The sequence below is a fragment of the Salvelinus namaycush genome, chromosome 2 (genome assembly GCF_016432855.1).
Source record: "Salvelinus namaycush isolate Seneca chromosome 2, SaNama_1.0, whole genome shotgun sequence".
Taxonomy (NCBI): Eukaryota; Metazoa; Chordata; class Actinopteri; order Salmoniformes; family Salmonidae; genus Salvelinus; species Salvelinus namaycush.
Genome location: NC_052308.1, coordinates 76029266 through 76047648, shown reverse-complemented (window position 1 = coordinate 76047648; position 18383 = coordinate 76029266). Strand labels below are relative to the sequence as shown.

Sequence of the window (18383 nt, the reverse complement as noted above, 5' to 3'; positions counted from 1 at the left end):
TAAAGGTCCCGTGTCTGCAAGTCGTCGGGCAGAAGGCATTAGAAGGATTGTGTTCGTGTTATAAAACAGAAAACTTTAGTCAACCTACACAATGGCTATCAGCATGCCTCCAGCCTTTCAGCTAGTAGTGAACAGAACAGAACATAAGGCCAAAGAGTTTATGGGTATCAGAGAAACAATCATTTTGTACCTCAGACATTTACAGGAGAACGTTTTAACTAAAAAAGAGAAAGATACACGTTTTGTGTAGAGTGTGTTTCCTGTGTAGGGGAACCATTTAAGATTGAAAAGGTCATTTTTACAACATCAACTGGTCTTCAGTATCCCCCGCGTGTGGACGAGTCTTAGAGCCTTCTCTATAAGGGTGGATAGTTGGACTGTTCCATTTCCATGCACATACAGGGGAGAGAAAGCACCTCGTCAATAGTCAGTAGGTCCGATGAGATTTAAGGGCGAGAGGGGTAGTGTGTCCCATGCAGGACAAACAGTAATTCAGTTGTTTGTGTGTGTTTGTGTGTGTGTGTGTATCCATGCCTGTATGTATGTATATATACATGTTTATTTTGGCTTGCCAGGCCTCTTGCTGTGCCACAGGTGTCCTGGTAACGTGAAGGCGTCGACGCTCATGGACATGGTCTTGGACGGGATACAGCTGAACTGTTTCCTGTCGGAGCTGTACTTATAGATGGACTCCACCAGGGCGGGGCTTACGACACGCGGGCCCACCCCGGCCAATCGGACGAGCTCGTCAGTCTCGGGGCTCATGGTGTAGACGGCTCGGAACTGACAGTTGGAATCACGGAACAGAATCAGGAAGTGGTTGGCTGGACTCTTCTCCATCTCCTGGTGGGGGGAGAGAAAACAATGTTCGTGTGGATGAAAACTTGTCTTCTGTGGGTGTGTGTGTGTGTGTGTGTGTGTGTGTGTGTGTGTGTGTGTGTGTGTGTGTGTGTGTGTGTGTGTGTGTGTGTGTGTGTGTGTGTGTGTGTGTGTGTGTGTGTGTGTGCACTTTTGAGCAGTATTTCAACGAAAACTCATTTGAAGTCAGGTCTGGTTAGTTAGTACTGTGTGTGTATATAGGCCTATGTGGGTTGTGTGAAATACAGTGAGGACTTCCAACCTCCACCATCTTGTTCTTCTGAGTCTCGTTGACCTTGCCAGCCAGACAGCAGCGAGACAGGGCGTTGTGGATGATGAACTTATTGGACTTGAAGCTCGGCTCTTTGAACAGTTTGGGCCCTGGGAAACACACATACACATACACACACACACACACACACACACACACACACACACACACACACACACACACACACACATACAAGCAAGTTTAGATTTGATTTAGGGTACAACAGTTTTATAACAGGACAATTCTTTGACATCATTCCATTTCCTATCACGTCGTACCGGTGTATTCTGGAATGGAAGGGGAGGAGCCATTGGAGCCGATCTCCCAGTCCTTGTCTCCGTTCTGATTGGCCAGTCGGCTCGGTGACATCAGACGTGAGGGCGAATCAGGGCGGCTGGAAGAAAGGAAGGGTAAGAGTTAGTAGAATACTGAAGGTGTAGTTCTGAAATGTGATTGGCTCATCAGCAGTTTTTCTCTTGTTACGTCACTGACAGTCACTCAATTAGCCATGTCAGCTAGATGTTTTTAGATTGCTAAGTTAGTCTAGCGGCCAGCTATGTAAACTTGTAATCATGGGAGAATTACTGGCCAGGACGTAACAAGAGAAAAACATTGATTATGTTAGGATATCTAAGTTAAACTGACATTTTTTTTATTTATTCTCCACCCATGGCAAAATTTGTAGAATTGCAGGGAATTAGATTTAACATTTAAAAATCTTGGATGGATGTGGTTACGCAGATGCACGAGCAAGTGAGGCCCCTCATGATTCGTTTTTTTGTGGCCCCCACCCACATTATGGCCCCCACCCATTCTGTTTTAAATGAATTGTAGTTTTCACTGCTATGGTAGTTGTGAACAGCTCGGGTGGCCTTTTTTTAAATTATTTTTTTTACCCTGGATGAATATACCAGAGGGAGAGAGAAAGGGAGAGGCAGAGACAGAATGAGAGAGAGAGAGGGGGAGAGAGAAAGAGACAGAATGAGAGAGAGAGAGTGAGAGAGTGAGAGAGTGAGAGAGTGAGAGAGTGAGAGAGAAAGAGAGAGAGAGAGAGAGAGAGAGAGAGAGAGAGAGAGAAGTAGAAGTGTTACCTGGATGGTTTCTTGCTAGGGTTAGGGACGGTGTTGTCAGGGACGGTGTTGTCAGGGACGGTGTTGTCAGGGACGGGGCTTTCTGAGTCATCAGCCATAGCAGCCAGGTTGAGAGAGGAGTGTGAGTACACCTTAGTCAACTTAGGACCTGGAGAGAGAAAAAGACAGAGGGAGAGGACAGAGAGAGAAGGAGGGAGAGAGAGAAGAAGAGAGAAAAGAAGGGAGAGAGAGGAGGGAGAGAGAGAAGGAGGGAGAGGAGGGAGAGAGAGAAGGGAGAGAGAGAGGGAGAGAGAGAAGGAGGGAGAGAGAGAAGGAGGGAGAGAGAGAAGGAGGGAGAGAGAGAAGGAGGGAGAGAGAGAAGAAGGGAGAGAGAGGAGGGAGAGAGAGGAGGGAGAGAGAGAAGAAGAGAGAGAAAAGAAGGGAGAGAGAGGAGGGAGAGAGAGGAGGGAGAGGAGGGAGAGAGAGAAGGGAGAGAGAGAGGGAGAGAGAGAAGGAGGGAGAGAGAGAAGAAGAGAGAGAAGGGAGAGAGAGGAGAGAGGGAGAGAGAAGGGAGAGAGAGAGAATGAGGGAGAGAGAGAAGAAGAGAGAGAAAAGAAGGGAAAGGAGGGAGAGAGAGAAGGGAGAGAGAGAGAGAATGAGGGAGAGAGAGAAGAAGAGAGAGAGAAGAAGGGAGAGAGAGGAGGGAGAGAGAGAAGGAGGGAGAGGAGGGAGAGAGAGAAGGGAGAGATAGAGAGAGAGAGAGGAGGAGGGAGAGAGAGAGAGAGGGTATGTACAGTATGTTGATAACTTGTCATTATCCAGAGTAAAGCAGCAGAAGACTAGAGCATCAGAGTGCTGGGCGGGAACAAAAGCCTGAACCTCCGTCCCCCGTCCCCCGTCCCCCGTCCCCCCTCCCAGACACTGGGGAACAGTAGAGCGTCTGGCTAACACACACACAGACACAGACACCCTATCGTTACGATTCCATTACCCATAGTGCTCTTGGCTGGGCTGCGGGACAGCTGTGACTCCTCCCGGGTCATGCTCCGAGGTCGGGGGCGGGACTTCTTGGCGGCGACTCGTCCCTGATTGGTGGGTTTCTGACGCAGCACCTTATCCAGGTCAGACATGATGCGTATCTGCTGGCGGTGGGCGTACTCCTTCCGCGTGAAATCACCACGGCGACTGGGCGTGGTCGGGGGGGTGAGGGAGGGGACACCGGCGGCGGGGGGAGGGGTGCAGGACAGGGGAGGGGTCTGTGGGAGAGAGCCTCTTCGCTCCTCCTCCTCAGAGGGGGGTCTAAAAGAAAGATGGAGGGGAAGTGGGGTTAGTATTATGGTGATGATCTATATGTTTATTTGTTGAGTGGATGATGTCTGTCTGTCTGTCTGTCTGTCTGTCTGTCTGTCTGTCTGTCTGTCTGTCTGTCTGTCTGTCTGTCTGTGTGTGTGTGTGTGTGTGTGTGTGTGTGTGACCTGCTCTCTCTCTCCTGTTCGTTCCACTGTCTCCTCCTCTTCAGTTCCTCTGTTCTTTTCTGCTGTCTCTCCAACAGAGCAGCTCTCCTCTGAGCCATCTCATCTTCACAACGCACCTCCTCCTGCGCACACACACACACACACACACACACACACACACACACACACACACACACACACACACACACACACACACACACACACACACACACACACACACCAAAAACACACATTGTCATTACTTTATTTGCTACAACTAGAAACACATCATCTTTGATTTCCTGATGAGTCAATAATGAAACGATGAACCTCAAGTAATGTTGTCTTATCTACATCTAAGGGCCTAGAGGGCAGAGGGTTAGTTAGTGCTTGTTTCTGGGAGGGACTATTCTCTCTCCGTCTCTCCCTCCGCCAGACTCACCTTGAAGAAGAATCCAACCCCTCCTCTCGCCTCCGGTTCCGTCTGCTCTGTGGGTTCCACTGAGGGTTCTAGGAGTTCTGTGTTCTGTGTCTGTTCTACTCTTGGTTCTACTTGATCCCCCGTAGATTCTCTCAGTTCTCCCGTGGGTTCCGTAGGTTCCAACGTTTCTCCTGTTGGAGGTTCTGTGTGGTCGCTCATGGAGTCAGAGAAGAACTCCTGTCCTTCTGTGTCAGTTGGCTCGTCGCTGCCCCCCTCTGGCCCTCCCAGGGATGACAAGGACACCTCCATCAGGCTGCAACGATTCCCTCCTCCTCTTCCTCCTCCTCCTCTTCCTCCCTCCCCTCCTCCGCAGTAAGCGGCCGACAGCGACAGGGTCTCGCTCTCAAAGGAGCCCTCGGAGGGGGCTCCAGAGCTGCTGCCACCCCCAGAACGGCCTCTCCTGGGCTGGGGAAACACGGGCCGGCCTCCCCCTGACCCCTCCTGCTCCTCCAGCTCCAGGCTGAACTGGGTGGGCGTCTCGCTGGAGCCCGTCTCCGAGGTACTCTCCTCAGGCTGGGGCAGCATGGCGGCAGGGGGTTCCTGGGGGGTGCAGGGGCCCCCGATACGGAAAGAGGAGGAGGTCTGGACCTGGCACTGGCTGGGGGAGACACGTCGCAGGTGGGGGAGGGAGTCCACATGCTGCGGGGGGGTGAGGACACGGGTGGAAGGAGGGAACTTCAACTCAGATGGGCGGGGGTGGGGGTGGGAGGGGCGCGGGTGGTGTTTAGGGCTACGGGGGGAGGAGGAGTGGATCTTAGTGCGTGGGGCAGGGCAGGAGGAGGAGATGGGGGTTTTGGGAGGGGTGGAGGAGAGCTGGGGGAGGGCCCTGCGAGAGGGGGAGGTAGTGGAGGTGGGGGGTTTGGAGCCTGCAGGGATCACCCAAACCTTACTGATGCTCTTGGTCGGGGTTCTAGTCGGACTCTTAGTGGGGGTCCTGGGTGGTGTCCTGGGTGTACTTTTAGGTGTCGTTTTGGGTGTAGTTTTAGGTGTGGTTTTAGGTGTAGTTTTGGGTGTGGTCTTCTTGCCCATTAGCTGTTGTTGTTGTTGGGTCAGTTTCTGCATGTCATTCTGTAGTGACCTCAGAGCCTCACTCAGCTTCAGGACCACCTCATTATACTCCCCAAGAACAGCCCCACCCCCCGGCTCAGGCCCCTCCCATTTATCCGCCCCTTTCTCGGCCCCCTTCCTCGTATCCATGGAAAACGTCACCTGCTTCTCCAATCGCGCCTGCGGACGGGAGTTCCCTTTGTCTGCCTTATCTTTCTCCTTCCCTTTCTCCTCTTCCTCTTCTCTCTCCTCCTTCTCCTCCTCCTGTTTCAGCTGCTCCTCCATGCGGCTGAGACGCTCCTCCAGAGATATAGGCTCCTCTCCTCCCTCTCCTCTCTTCAGCTGTAGGAAGGCAGTCTTGCCCAGCCTCTGTCTGTGTCTGGTGAATATGGCCTCTATGCGTCTCTTCTGGGCCTCGATGGCTCTGCGTTTCTCCTCCAGGCGGGCCCCCAGCTCCCAGGCCTCTGTACCCGGCTCAGGGTGCTTCCCTCCTGGGCTGGGGGTGGTGTGGGTGGGGGTATGGAGGGTGGGGGTGGTGGGGGTCGGGGTGCTGGCTGACTCCTCTCCCGGTGCGGCCGGCTGTCTCCTTCTGTCCCGCCGCTCGGCGAAGCTCGTCATCCGCGGGCTGCCGCTACTGCCACCGGTGTTGCTGACGCTGCCGTTGCCGTGACGATCGTGGCCAGGGCGGACGTTGCCGGGGGCATTTCTAGGAAGGTCGTCGGAAGCTTCCGATGAGTCCACACTTCCGTCGCGGAGGACCGAGTCATCGTCCCGCGAGCCATCCGATGTCCGTCTCCCCTTCTCCCCCCTCTCCCTGCCTCCCAATCTCCGCTTCTCTCCTCCGCCCCCTTCCCCTCCTATTGGTCGGTAGAGCATTCCGGAGCGGCAGGGGGCGGAGCTACTGAGCTGGGTCAGGTCGTCTTCAGGAGAATGAAGGAAGAAACCTGCAGGAGCTCCTTCTGGACGCAAGCGTGGCTCTGGCCTTCCTCTTCCTCCTCCTCCTCCTTTCCCTCCTCCACCTCTTTCTCCTCCTCCTCCAGGAGTGTGGATGATCTTGACGGTCGGCAGCTCCCCTAGGGCCGGTGTGTGTGAGTGTGTGTGCGGTCCCCAGGAGGAGCGTTGAGGGACAGAGGCGCTGACCAGGTGACTGAGGTCCTCGGGGGGGCTGTAGGGGACCCGTGTCATCCCCGATGACATCATGCTCGATGAAGTCATCATGGCGGGCACGCCGGTGGTCAGGCTGTTGGTGCTGGCGGAATGCACGGGGTTGCCCATGACAACGTCCACGTCACTGTCCAGACCAAATGGGATACTGAAGGTCACAGCCGAGAGAGGACGACTGGAGAGAGAGAGAGATGGAGAGGGAGAGAGGGAGGAAGAGAGAGAGATGGAGAGAAAGAGGGAGGAAGAGAGAGACAGAGAGGGAGAGAAAGAGGGAGGAAGAGAGAGAGAGAGAGAAAGAGGGAGAAAGAGAGAGAGACGGAGAGAGAAAGAGGGAGAAAGAGAGAGAGAAAGAGAGAGAGAGATAGAGATATGGAGAGAGATGGAGAGAGAAAGAGGGAGAAAGAGAGAGAGATATAGTGAGAAATGGAGAGAAAGAGGGAGGAAGAGAGAGAGATATGGAGAGAAAGATGGAGGAAGAGAGAGAGATATGGAGAGAAAGAGGGGAGAAGAGAGAGAGATGGAGAGAAAGAGGGAGGAAGAGAGAGAGATATGGAGAGAAAGAGGGAGGAAGAGAGAGAGATATGGAGAGAAAGAGGGAGGAAGAGAGAGAGATATGGAGAGAAAGAGGGAGGAAGAGAGAGAGGTTCAATCAACTGGGAGTTTGGTCCTAAATATATATTTTCACAGGCTGAAACAGCCATCCTACTCACCGGATCTGTTTCTTGGTCCACATGTTCCCTTCTAAATGTGACAGAAAGGGAGATGTAGTCAGGAAGAGATCTCCAACACTTAGACTTCTCTCAATTGCATACTCCTCGCGTCCCTTCTCCTCGTCGTCTTCTCAAAACCTATTGGATGAGAAAGCCAGGGGTCCCTCCCCTCTGACCTTTACCCTCCAATGGGTTTTGAGAAGTAGACGAGGAGAGAGGACAACGAGGAGTATGCAATTGAGGAAAAGCCCACAGACGCAGAAAGGCAGCTTTAAACTACATTACCCAGAATCCTCATCTCTTACCAGATGACGCAGGAGAGGATATGGGGACAAAGGGCTGTTTGAAGATATAGGAGGGAGAGCCACTGGAACAGAAAACACATTATTATTCACAATGACTCTATCTGTAATATACACCACGTCTTATTCTGCCATAGATACAATAAACAGGCCATGTGGATGTGTTTCTGTTTGGTTTCTCCTTGGGGTCTAGACCCACAACACATCATGACCAAGACTCCTGAGAACTTCACATGTTAGAGACGCCAATGAGATTCAGCATATAACACAGAGTCATAGTAATGGATGTGAAAGAACATGGAAATGCATTGCACTTGATTGCTTGCTGTAGTTTCCCGGTTGCTTTGTCAAACAATAACTACATGTAGAATGAATATGTGTCCTGAGTTTACCTGTTGCTGTTCCCACTGACAGGACTGGTGCCGTCCAACAACCCCGAGGCATCTGGCACACAGAGAAACCTATCAGTGTTATCAACCATAACGCCAAATAAACAGGTTATACAGCGGTCTAATCTCTCTCTCTCTCTCACACACACACACACACACACACACACACACACACACACACACACACACACACACACACACACACACACACACACACACACACACACACACACACACACACACACACACACACACACACACACACACACACACACACACACACACACACAGAGAGAGAGGGAGAGCACCCCCCCCACATACACACAGACCTCCCCTACCTGTCAGGTCCAGAGGTAGTAATGGCTTGACAAAGTCAGGTTTATGCACCTCGAACCATCCCAGCAGCTCTGCTATGAAACTCATGATGTTCACCTGAAGGAGAACAGGTCGAATAAACACCTGTAACTTTTAATAAAAAATGTTTACGTTTTTAATTGAACCCTTTTATTTACAGTAATAATCCAGTAACAAAATTGTATCTGACCATCTGTCGTTTACAGACGGGGAAGTGGTAGGTTAGAGGAGAGGAACAGATGTAGAATCTTCATTTGATCACTCTTTTTGTTGATGAGAATTTGTAGGGTATTCAATGTTTAAAAAGGCTTCTAAAGGTTGTAATGTTCGCTTAAAAATGTCAGACTTGATTTGCCCTAATGAAAAATGTATCAACCCCTGCAAAAAATGTCCATTATATTATAATCCACGTAATAATCCACATTTTCCTATTGCTGCAGGATTATTTTCCTGCTGTAGCAAACTGGCTCAAATTAGGATCCTACATCTGTATAAGTCTATGTTCTGAACAGAGAAAGCTCTATAGAGTTGTACCTACGTGTAGTGTTGTGGAGAGGTCTAGTACTACGTCCTGGACAGAGTTGTACCTACGTGTAGTGTTGTGGAGAGGTCTAGTACTACGTCCTGGACAGAGTTGTACCTACGTGTAGTGTTGTGGAGAGGTCTAGTACTACGTCCTGGACAGAGTTGTACCTACGTGTAGTGTTGTGGAGAGGTCAGTACTACGTCCTGGACAGAGTTGTACCTACGTGTAGTGTTGTGGAGAGGTCTAGTACTACGTCCTGGACAGAGTTGTACCTACGTGTAGTGTTGTGGAGAGGTCTAGTACTATGTCCTGGACAGAGTTGTACCTACGTGTAGTGTTGTGGAGAGGTCTAGTACTACGTCCTGGACAGAGTTGTACCTACGTGTAGTGTTGTGGAGAGGTCTAGTACTACGTCCTGGACAGAGTTGTACCTACGTGTAGTGTTATGGAGAGGTCTAGTACTACGTCCTGGACAGAGTTGTACCTACGTGTAGTGTTATGGAGAGGTCTAGTACTACGTCCTGGACAGAGTTGTACCTACGTGTAGTGTTGTGGAGAGGTCTAGTACTACGTCCTGGACAGAGTTGTACCTACGTGTAGTGTTGTGGAGAGGTCTAGTACTACGTCCTGGACAGAGTTGTACCTACGTGTAGTGTTGTGGAGAGGTCTAGTACTACGTCCTGGACAGAGTTGTACCTACGTGTAGTGTTATGGAGAGGTCTAGTACTACGTCCTGGACAGAGTTGTACCTACGTGTAGTGTTATGGAGAGGTCTAGTACTACGTCCTGGACAGAGTTGTACCTACGTGTTGTGGAGAGGTCTAGTACTACGTCCTGGACAGAGTTGTACCTACGTGTTGTGGAGAGGTCTAGTACTACGTCCTGGACAGAGTTGTACCTACGTGTAGTGTTATGGAGAGGTCTAGTACTACGTCCTGGACAGAGTTGTACCCTACGTGTAGTGTTGTGGAGAGGTCTAGTACTACGTCCTGGACAGAGTTGTACCTACGTGTAGTGTTGTGGAGAGGTCTAGTACTACGTCCTGGACAGAGTTGTACCTACGTGTAGTGTTGTGGAGAGGTCTAGTACTACGTCCTGGACAGAGTTGTACCTACGTGTAGTGTTGTGGAGAGGACTAGTACTACGTCCTGGACAGAGTTGTACCTACGTGTAGTGTAGTGGAGAGGTCTAGTACTATGTCCTGGACAGAGTTGTACCTACGTGTAGTGTTGTGGAGAGGTCTAGTACTACGTCCTGGACAGAGTTGTACCTACGTGTAGTGTTGTGGAGAGGTCTAGTACTACGTCCTGGACAGAGTTGTACCTACGTGTAGTGTTGTGGAGAGGTCTAGTACTACGTCCTGGACAGAGTTGTACCTACGTGTAGTGTTATGGAGAGGTCTAGTACTATGTCCTGGACAGAGTTGTACCTACGTGTAGTGTTGTGGAGAGGTCTAGTACTACGTCCTGGACAGAGTTGTACCTACGTGTAGTGTTGTGGAGAGGTCTAGTACTACGTCCTGGACAGAGTTGTACCTACGTGTAGTGTTGTGGAGAGGTCTAGTACTACATCCTGGACAGAGTTGTACCTACGTGTAGTGTTGTGGAGAGGTCTAGTACTACGTCCTGGACAGAGTTGTACCTACGTGTAGTGTTGTGTAGAGGTCTAGTACTATGTCCTGGACAGAGTTGTACCCTACGTGTAGTGTTGTGGAGAGGTCTAGTACTACGTCCTGGACAGAGTTGTACCTACGTGTTGTGGAGAGGTCTAGTACTACGTCCTGGACAGAGTTGTACCCTACGTGTAGTGTTGTGGAGAGGTCTAGTACTACGTCCTGGACAGAGTTGTACCTACGTGTAGTGTTGTGGAGAGGTCTAGTACTACGTCCTGGACAGAGTTGTACCTACGTGTAGTGTTATGGAGAGGTCTAGTACTACGTCCTGGACAGAGTTGTACCTACGTGGAGAGGTCTAGTACTACGTCCTGGACAGAGTTGTACCTACGTGTAGTGTTGTGGAGAGGTCTAGTACTATGTCCTGGACAGAGTTGTACCTACGTGTAGTGTTGTGGAGAGGTCTAGTACTACGTCCTGGACAGAGTTGTACCTACGTGTAGTGTGGGCGGGGCGTAGAGCAGGTCCTCCAGCTCCAGGTGACAGCACCTCTGTAGACTGGTCTCACTGATCTCTGTGATCAGCTGCAGGTTATACAGACTGTCTGCTACAGACATGGTGTCCTTCAGACACACATCTAGAGGAGAGGGGCACGAGGAGGAGGAGGAGGAAGAGGGGGAGGAAGAGAGGTGGAGGGAGGAGGAGAGGGTGAGGAGGGAGGAGTAGAGGGGGAGGGGGAGGAAGAGAGGGGGAGGGAGAGGAAGGAGGAGGGGGGGGAGGAAGGGAGAGGGGTAGATATCAGAGGTGTGTGTGTGTGTGTGTGTGTGTGTGTGTGTGTGTGTGTGTGTGTGTGTGTGTGTGTGTGTGTGTGTGTGTGTGTGTGTGTGTGTGTGTGTGTGTGTGTGTGTGTGTGTGTGTGTGTGTGTGTGTGAGCGTACCCTCCAGTGGCAGCAGGTCAGGACAGTAGTAGTGGAGAACAGCAGCTATAGCACAGCCATTAGACAGATCCCTTACACCAGACACCAGAGGAAAAGTAGGAGTCTGCTTAGACAGAACCTTATCCTTCCTATAACGGATCTGACAGAGAGGGAGGGATGGAGGGAGGGAGGGACAGAGAGAGAGAGAGAAACAGAGACAGAGACATGAGAGAAGGAGAGAGAGAGAAAAAACAACAGTTAACTACCTATTGTTGAATTAGTTAATGAGACCAAAAGGCCCAGAATTACCCCACAATACAGATGACTTTGCCACGACGTTTAGAGAAATGATCAAGACATGTCATAAACTCCACAGCCAGCCAATAATCCACCAACACAGCCGAGAAAAGAAGTCTGACAAACCAAGCACAAGAATTACCGCAGTACAGTACTTTGCTGAGCACACACACACACAAGCGCACACGCTGAACAGAGTTATGGCTCACATGTCAAACGAGACATTGCAGTGAAAAGAGGGATGAGAGACAGAAAGAAAGAAACAAAGAAAGGAAGTGCAGAAAAGAGTTGTGATGAAGCAGTGTGAGCTGAGACTATAGCGCTCTCTAGTGGACATGCAGCGGAACAACAGGCAGTACAACCACAAGGCACTTGAGTGACTGAACCACTAAGGAAAAAGAAGAAATCAAGTGAGACCAGAAAACGACAAGCTCCTTCCTCTAGAGAACTGTGTTAGCAGACTGAAAAACAACTAGCTCCTCCCTCTAGAGAACTGTGTTAGCAGACTGAAAAACAACAAGCTCCTTCCTCTAGAGAACTGTGTTAGCAGACTGAAAAACAACTAGCTCCTTCCTCTAGAGAACTGTGTTAGCAGACTGAAAAACAACTAGCTCCTTCCTCTAGAGAACTGTTAGCAGACTGAAAAACAACAAGCTCCTTCCTCTAGAGAACTGTGTTAGCAGACTGAAAAACAACAAGCTCCTTCCTCTAGAGAACTGTGTTAGCAGACTGAAAAACAACTAGCTCCTTCCTCTAGAGAACTGTGTTAGCAGACTGAAAAACAACTAGCTCCTCCCTCTAGAGAACTGTGTTAGCAGACTGAAAAACAACTAGCTCCTTCCTCTAGAGAACTGTGTTAGCAGACTGAAAAACAACTAGCTCCTTCCTCTAGAGAACTGTGTTAGCAGACTGAAAAACAACAAGCTCCTTCCTCTAGAGAACAGTGTTAGCAGACTGAAAAACAACAAGCTCCTTCCTCTAGAGAACTGTGTGAAAAACAACTAGCTCCTTCCTCTAGAGAACTGAGTTAGCAGACTGAAAAACAACTAGCTCCTTCCTCTAGAGAACTGTGCTAGCAGACTGAAAAACAACTAGCTCCTTCCTCTAGAGAACTGTGTTAGCAGACTGAAAAACAACTAGCTCCTTCCTCTAGAGAACTGTGTTAGCAGACTGAAAAACAACAAGTTCCTTCCTCTAGAAAACTGTGTTAGCAGACTGAAAAACAACTAGCTCCTTCCTCTAGAGAACTGTGTTAGCAGACTGAAAAACAACAAGCTCCTTCCTCTAGAGAACTGTGTTAGCAGACTGAAAAACAACAAGCTCCTTCCTCTAGAGAACTGTGTTAGCAGACTGAAAAACAACAAGCTCCTTCCTCTAGAGAACTGTGTTAGCAGACTGAAAAACAACAAGTTCCTTCCTCTAGAGAACTGTGTTAGCAGACTGAAAAACAACTAGCTCCTTCCTCTAGAGAACTGTGTTAGCAGACTGAAAAACAACAAGCTCCTTCCTCTAGAGAACTGTGTTAGCAGACTGAAAAACAACTAGCTCCTTCCTCTAGAGAACTGTGTTAGCAGACTGAAAAACAACTAGCTCCTTCCTCTAGAGAACTGTGTTAGCAGACTGAAAAACAACAAGCTCCTTCCTCTAGAGAACTGTGTTAGCAGACTGAAAAACAACAAGCTCCTTCCTCTAGAGAACTGTGTTAGCAGACTGAAAAACAACAAGCTCCTTCCTCTAGAGAACTGTGTTAGCAGACTGAAAAACAACTAGCTCCTTCCTCTAGAGAACTGTGTTAGCAGACTGAAAAACAACAAGCCCCTTCCTCTAGAGAACTGTGTTAGCAGACTGAAAAACAACCAGCTCCTTCCTCTAGAGAACTGTGTTAGCACACTGAAAAACAACAAGCTCCTTCCTCTAGAGAACTGTGTTAGCAGCCTGAAAAACAACACGCTCCTTCCTCTAGGGAACTGTGTTAGCAGACTGAAATACAACTAGCTCCTTCCTCTAGAGAACTGTGTTAGCAGACTGAAATACAACTAGCTCCTTCCTCTAGAGAACTGTGTTAGCAGACTGAAAAACAACTAGCTCCTTCCTCTAGAGAACTGTGTTAGCAGACTGAAAAACAACACGCTCCTTCCTCTAGAGAACTGTGTTAGCAGACTGAAAAACAACTAGCTCCTTCCTCTAGAGAACTGTGTTAGCAGACTGAAAAACAACTAGCTCCTTCCTCTAGAGAACTGTGTTAGCACACTGAAAAACAACAAGCTCCTTCCTCTAGAGAACTGAGTTAGCAGACTGAAAAACAACTAGCTCCTTCCTCTAGAGAACTGTGTTAGCAGACTGAAAAAACAACTAGCTCCTTCCTCTAGAGAACTGTGTTAGCAGACTGAAAAACAACTAGCTCCTTCCTCTAGAGAACTGTGTTAGCAGACTGAAAAACAACAAGCTCCTTCCTCTAGAGAACTGTGTTAGCAGACTGAAAAACAACAAGCTCCTTCCTCTAGAGAACTGTGTTAGCAGACTGAAAAACAACAAGCCCCTTCCTCTAGAGAACTGTGTTAGCAGACTGAAAAACAACAAGCTCCTTCCTCTAGAGAACTGTGTTAGCAGACTGAAAAACAACAAGCTCCTTCCTCTAGAAAACTGTGTTAGCAGACTGAAAAACAACTAGCTCCTTCCTCTAGAGAACTGTGTTAGCAGACTGAAAAACAACAAGCTCCTTCCTCTAGAGAACTGTGTTAGCAGACTGAAAAACAACTAGCTCCTTCCTCTAGAGAACTGTGTTAGCAGACTGAAAAACAACTAGCTCCTTCCTCTAGAGAACTGTGTTAGCAGACTGAAAAACAACTAGCTCCTCCCTCTAGAGAACTGTGTTAGCAGACTGAAAAACAACTAGCTCCTTCCTCTAGAGAACTGTGTTAGCAGACTGAAAAACAACTAGCTCCTTCCTCTAGAGAACTGTGTTAGCAGACTGAAAAACAACAAGCTCCTTCCTCTAGAGAACTGTGTTAGCAGACTGAAAAACAACTAGCTCCTTCCTCTAGAGAACTGTGTTAGCAGACTGAAAAACAACAAGCTCCTTCCTCTAGAGAACTGTGTTAGCAGACTGAAAAACAACAAGCTCCTTCCTCTAGATAACTGTGTTAGCAGACTGAAAAACAACAAACTCCTTCCTCTAGAGAACTGTGTTAGCAGACTGAAAAACAACAAGCTCCTTCCTCTAGAGAACTGTGTTAGCAGACTGAAAAACAACTAGCTCCTTCCTCTAGAGAACTGTGTTAGCAGACTGAAAAACAACAAGCTCCTTCCTCTAGAGAACTGTGTTAGCAGACTGAAAAACAACTAGCTCCTTCCTCTAGAGAACTGTGTTAGCTAGACTGAAAAACAACTAGCTCCTCCCTCTAGAGAACTGTGTTAGCAGACTGAAAAACAACTAGCTCCTTCCTCTAGAGAACTGTGTTAGCAGACTGAAAACAACTAGCTCCTTCCTCTAGAGAACTGTGTTAGCAGACTGAAAAACAACAAGCTCCTTCCTCTAGAGAACTGTGTTAGCAGACTGAAAAACAACAAGCTCCTTCCTCTAGAGAACTGTGTTAGCAGACTGAAAAACAACAAGCTCCTTCCTCTAGATAACTGTGTTAGCAGACTGAAAAACAACAAACTCCTTCCTCTAGAGAACTGTGTTAGCAGACTGAAAAACAACAAGCTCCTTCCTCTAGAGAACTGTGTTAGCAGACTGAAAAACAACTAGCTCCTTCCTCTAGAGAACTGTGTTAGCAGACTGAAAAACAACAAGCTCCTTCCTCTAGAGAACTGTGTTAGCAGACTGAAAAACAACTAGCTCCTTCCTCTAGAGAACTGTGTTAGCAGACTGAAAAACAACTAGCTCCTTCCTCTAGAGAACTGTGTTAGCAGACTGAAAAACAACTAGCTCCTTCCTCTAGAGAACTGTGTTAGCAGACTGAAAAACAACAAGCTCCTTCCTCTAGAGAACTGTGTTAGCAGACTGAAAAACAACAAGCTCCTTCCTCTAGAGAACTGTGTTAGCAGACTGAAAAACAACAAGCTCCTTCCTCTAGAGAACTGTGTTAGCAGACTGAAAACAACAAGTTCCTTCCTCTAGAGAACTGTGTTAGCAGACTGAAAAAACAACTAGCTCCTTCCTCTAGAGAACTGTGTTAGCAGACTGAAAATACAACAAGCTCCTTCCTCTAGAGAACTGTGTTAGCAGACTGAAAAACAACTAGCTCCTTCCTCTAGAGAACTGTGTTAGCAGACTGAAAAACAACTAGCTCCTTCCTCTAGAGAACTGTGTTAGCAGACTGAAAAACAACAAGCTCCTTCCTCTAGAGAACTGTGTTAGCAGACTGAAAAACAACAAGCTCCTTCCTCTAGAGAACTGTGTTAGCAGACTGAAAAACAACAAGCTCCTTCCTCTAGAGAACTGTGTTAGCAGACTGAAAAACAACTAGCTCCTTCCTCTAGAGAACTGTGTTAGCAGACTGAAAAACAACAAGCCCCTTCCTCTAGAGAACTGTGTTAGCAGACTGAAAACAACCAGCTCCTTCCTCTAGAGAACTGTGTTAGCACACTGAAAAACAACAAGCTCCTTCCTCTAGAGAACTGTGTTAGCAGCCTGAAAAACAACACGCTCCTTCCTCTAGGGAACTGTGTTAGCAGACTGAAATACAACTAGCTCCTTCCTCTAGAGAACTGTGTTAGCAGACTGAAATACAACTAGCTCCTTCCTCTAGAGAACTGTGTTAGCAGACTGAAAAACAACTAGCTCCTTCCTCTAGAGAACTGTGTTAGCAGACTGAAAAACAACACGCTCCTTCCTCTAGAGAACTGTGTTAGCAGACTGAAAAACAACTAGCTCCTTCCTCTAGAGAACTGTGTTAGCAGACTGAAAAACAACTAGCTCCTTCCTCTAGAGAACTGTGTTAGCACACTGAAAAACAACAAGCTCCTTCCTCTAGAGAACTGAGTTAGCAGACTGAAAAACAACTAGCTCCTTCCTCTAGAGAACTGTGTTAGCAGACTGAAAAACAACTAGCTCCTTCCTCTAGAGAACTGTGTTAGCAGACTGAAAAACAACTAGCTCCTTCCTCTAGAGAACTGTGTTAGCAGACTGAAAAACAACAAGCTCCTTCCTCTAGAGAACTGTGTTAGCAGACTGAAAAACAACAAGCTCCTTCCTCTAGAGAACTGTGTTAGCAGACTGAAAAACAACAAGCCCCTTCCTCTAGAGAACTGTGTTAGCAGACTGAAAAACAACAAGCTCCTTCCTCTAGAGAACTGTGTTAGCAGACTGAAAAACAACAAGCTCCTTCCTCTAGAAAACTGTGTTAGCAGACTGAAAAACAACTAGCTCCTTCCTCTAGAGAACTGTGTTAGCAGACTGAAAAACAACAAGCTCCTTCCTCTAGAGAACTGTGTTAGCAGACTGAAAAACAACTAGCTCCTTCCTCTAGAGAACTGTGTTAGCAGACTGAAAAACAACTAGCTCCTTCCTCTAGAGAACTGTGTTAGCAGACTGAAAAACAACTAGCTCCTCCCTCTAGAGAACTGTGTTAGCAGACTGAAAAACAACTAGCTCCTTCCTCTAGAGAACTGTGTTAGCAGACTGAAAACAACAAGCTCCTTCCTCTAGAGAACTGTTGTTAGCAGACTGAAAACAACTAGCTCCTTCCTCTAGAGAACTGTGTTAGCAGACTGAAAAACAACAAGCTCCTTCCTCTAGAGAACTGTGTTAGCAGACTGAAAAACAACCAAGCTCCTTCCTCTAGATAACTGTGTTAGCAGACTGAAAACAACAAACTCCTTCCTCTAGAGAACTGTGTTAGCAGACTGAAAACAACAAGCTCCTTCCTCTAGAGAACTGTGTTAGCAGACTGAAAAACAACTAGCTCCTTCCTCTAGAGAACTGTGTTAGCAGACTGAAAAACAACAAGCTCCTTCCTCTAGAGAACTGTGTTAGCAGACTGAAAAACAACTAGCTCCTTCCTCTAGAGAACTGTGTTAGCAGACTGAAAAACAACTAGCTCCTCCCTCTAGAGAACTGTGTTAGCAGACTGAAAAACAACTAGCTCCTTCCTCTAGAGAACTGTGTTAGCAGACTGAAAAACAACTAGCTCCTTCCTCTAGAGAACTGTGTTAGCAGACTGAAAAACAACAAGCTCCTTCCTCTAGAGAACTGTGTTAGCAGACTGAAAACAACTAGCTCCTTCTCTAGAGAACTGTGTTAGCAGACGAAAAACAACAAGCTCCTTCCTCTAGAGAACTGTTAGCAGACTGAAAAACAACAAGCTCCTTCCTCTAGATAACTATGTTAGCAGACTGAAAAACAACAAACTCCTTCTCTCTAGAGAACTGTGTTAGCAGACTGAAAAACAACAAGCTCCTTCCTCTAGAGAACTGTGTTAGCAGACTGAAAAACAAACTAGCTCCTCCCTCTAGAGAACTGTGTTAGCAGACTGAAAAACAACAAGCTCCTTCCTCTAGAGAACTGTTTTAGCAGACTGAAAAACAACTAGCTCTTCCTCTAGAGAACTGTGTTAGCAGACTGAAAAACAACTAGCTCCTTCCTCTAGAGAACTGTGTTAGCAGACTGAAAAACAAACTAGCTCCTTCCTCTAGAGAACTGTGTTAGCAGACTGAAAAACAACTAGCTCCTTCCTCTAGAGAACTGTGTTAGCAGACTGAAAAACAACTAGCTCCTTCCTCTAGAGAACTGTGTTAGCAGACTGAAAAACAACAAGCTCCTCCCTCTAGAGAACTGTTAGCAGACTGAAAAACAACAAGCCCCTTCCTCTAGAGAACTGTGTTAGCAGACTGAAAAACAACAAGCTCCTCCCTCTAGAGAACTGTGTTAGCAGACTGAAAAACAACTAGCTCCTTCCTCTAGAGAACTGTGTTAGCAGACTGAAAA

General features: G+C 47.8%; 1 protein-coding gene across 1 annotated transcript in view; it reads right to left on the bottom strand.

The window, feature by feature from the left end:
• Positions 1 to 558: 558 nt before the first annotated feature.
• Positions 559 to 18383, bottom strand: part of LOC120023518 (calmodulin-regulated spectrin-associated protein 3-like) — a 25377-nt gene continuing 7552 nt past the window's right edge. Inside the window, exons 2-17 of the mRNA XM_038967546.1 lie at positions 11177 to 11315; positions 10736 to 10875; positions 8085 to 8178; positions 7750 to 7801; positions 7361 to 7422; positions 7056 to 7086; positions 6322 to 6520; positions 5459 to 6162; positions 4476 to 5320; positions 4096 to 4355; positions 3686 to 3796; positions 3191 to 3482; positions 2221 to 2368; positions 1408 to 1523; positions 1121 to 1239; positions 559 to 843 (exon numbers count right to left, since the gene is read on the bottom strand). Of these exons, the coding sequence (XP_038823474.1) occupies positions 559 to 843; positions 1121 to 1239; positions 1408 to 1523; positions 2221 to 2368; positions 3191 to 3482; positions 3686 to 3796; positions 4096 to 4355; positions 4476 to 5320; positions 5459 to 6162; positions 6322 to 6520; positions 7056 to 7086; positions 7361 to 7422; positions 7750 to 7801; positions 8085 to 8178; positions 10736 to 10875; positions 11177 to 11315 (3597 nt within the window). The remainder of the gene's footprint in view (positions 844 to 1120; positions 1240 to 1407; positions 1524 to 2220; positions 2369 to 3190; positions 3483 to 3685; positions 3797 to 4095; positions 4356 to 4475; positions 5321 to 5458; positions 6163 to 6321; positions 6521 to 7055; positions 7087 to 7360; positions 7423 to 7749; positions 7802 to 8084; positions 8179 to 10735; positions 10876 to 11176; positions 11316 to 18383) is intronic.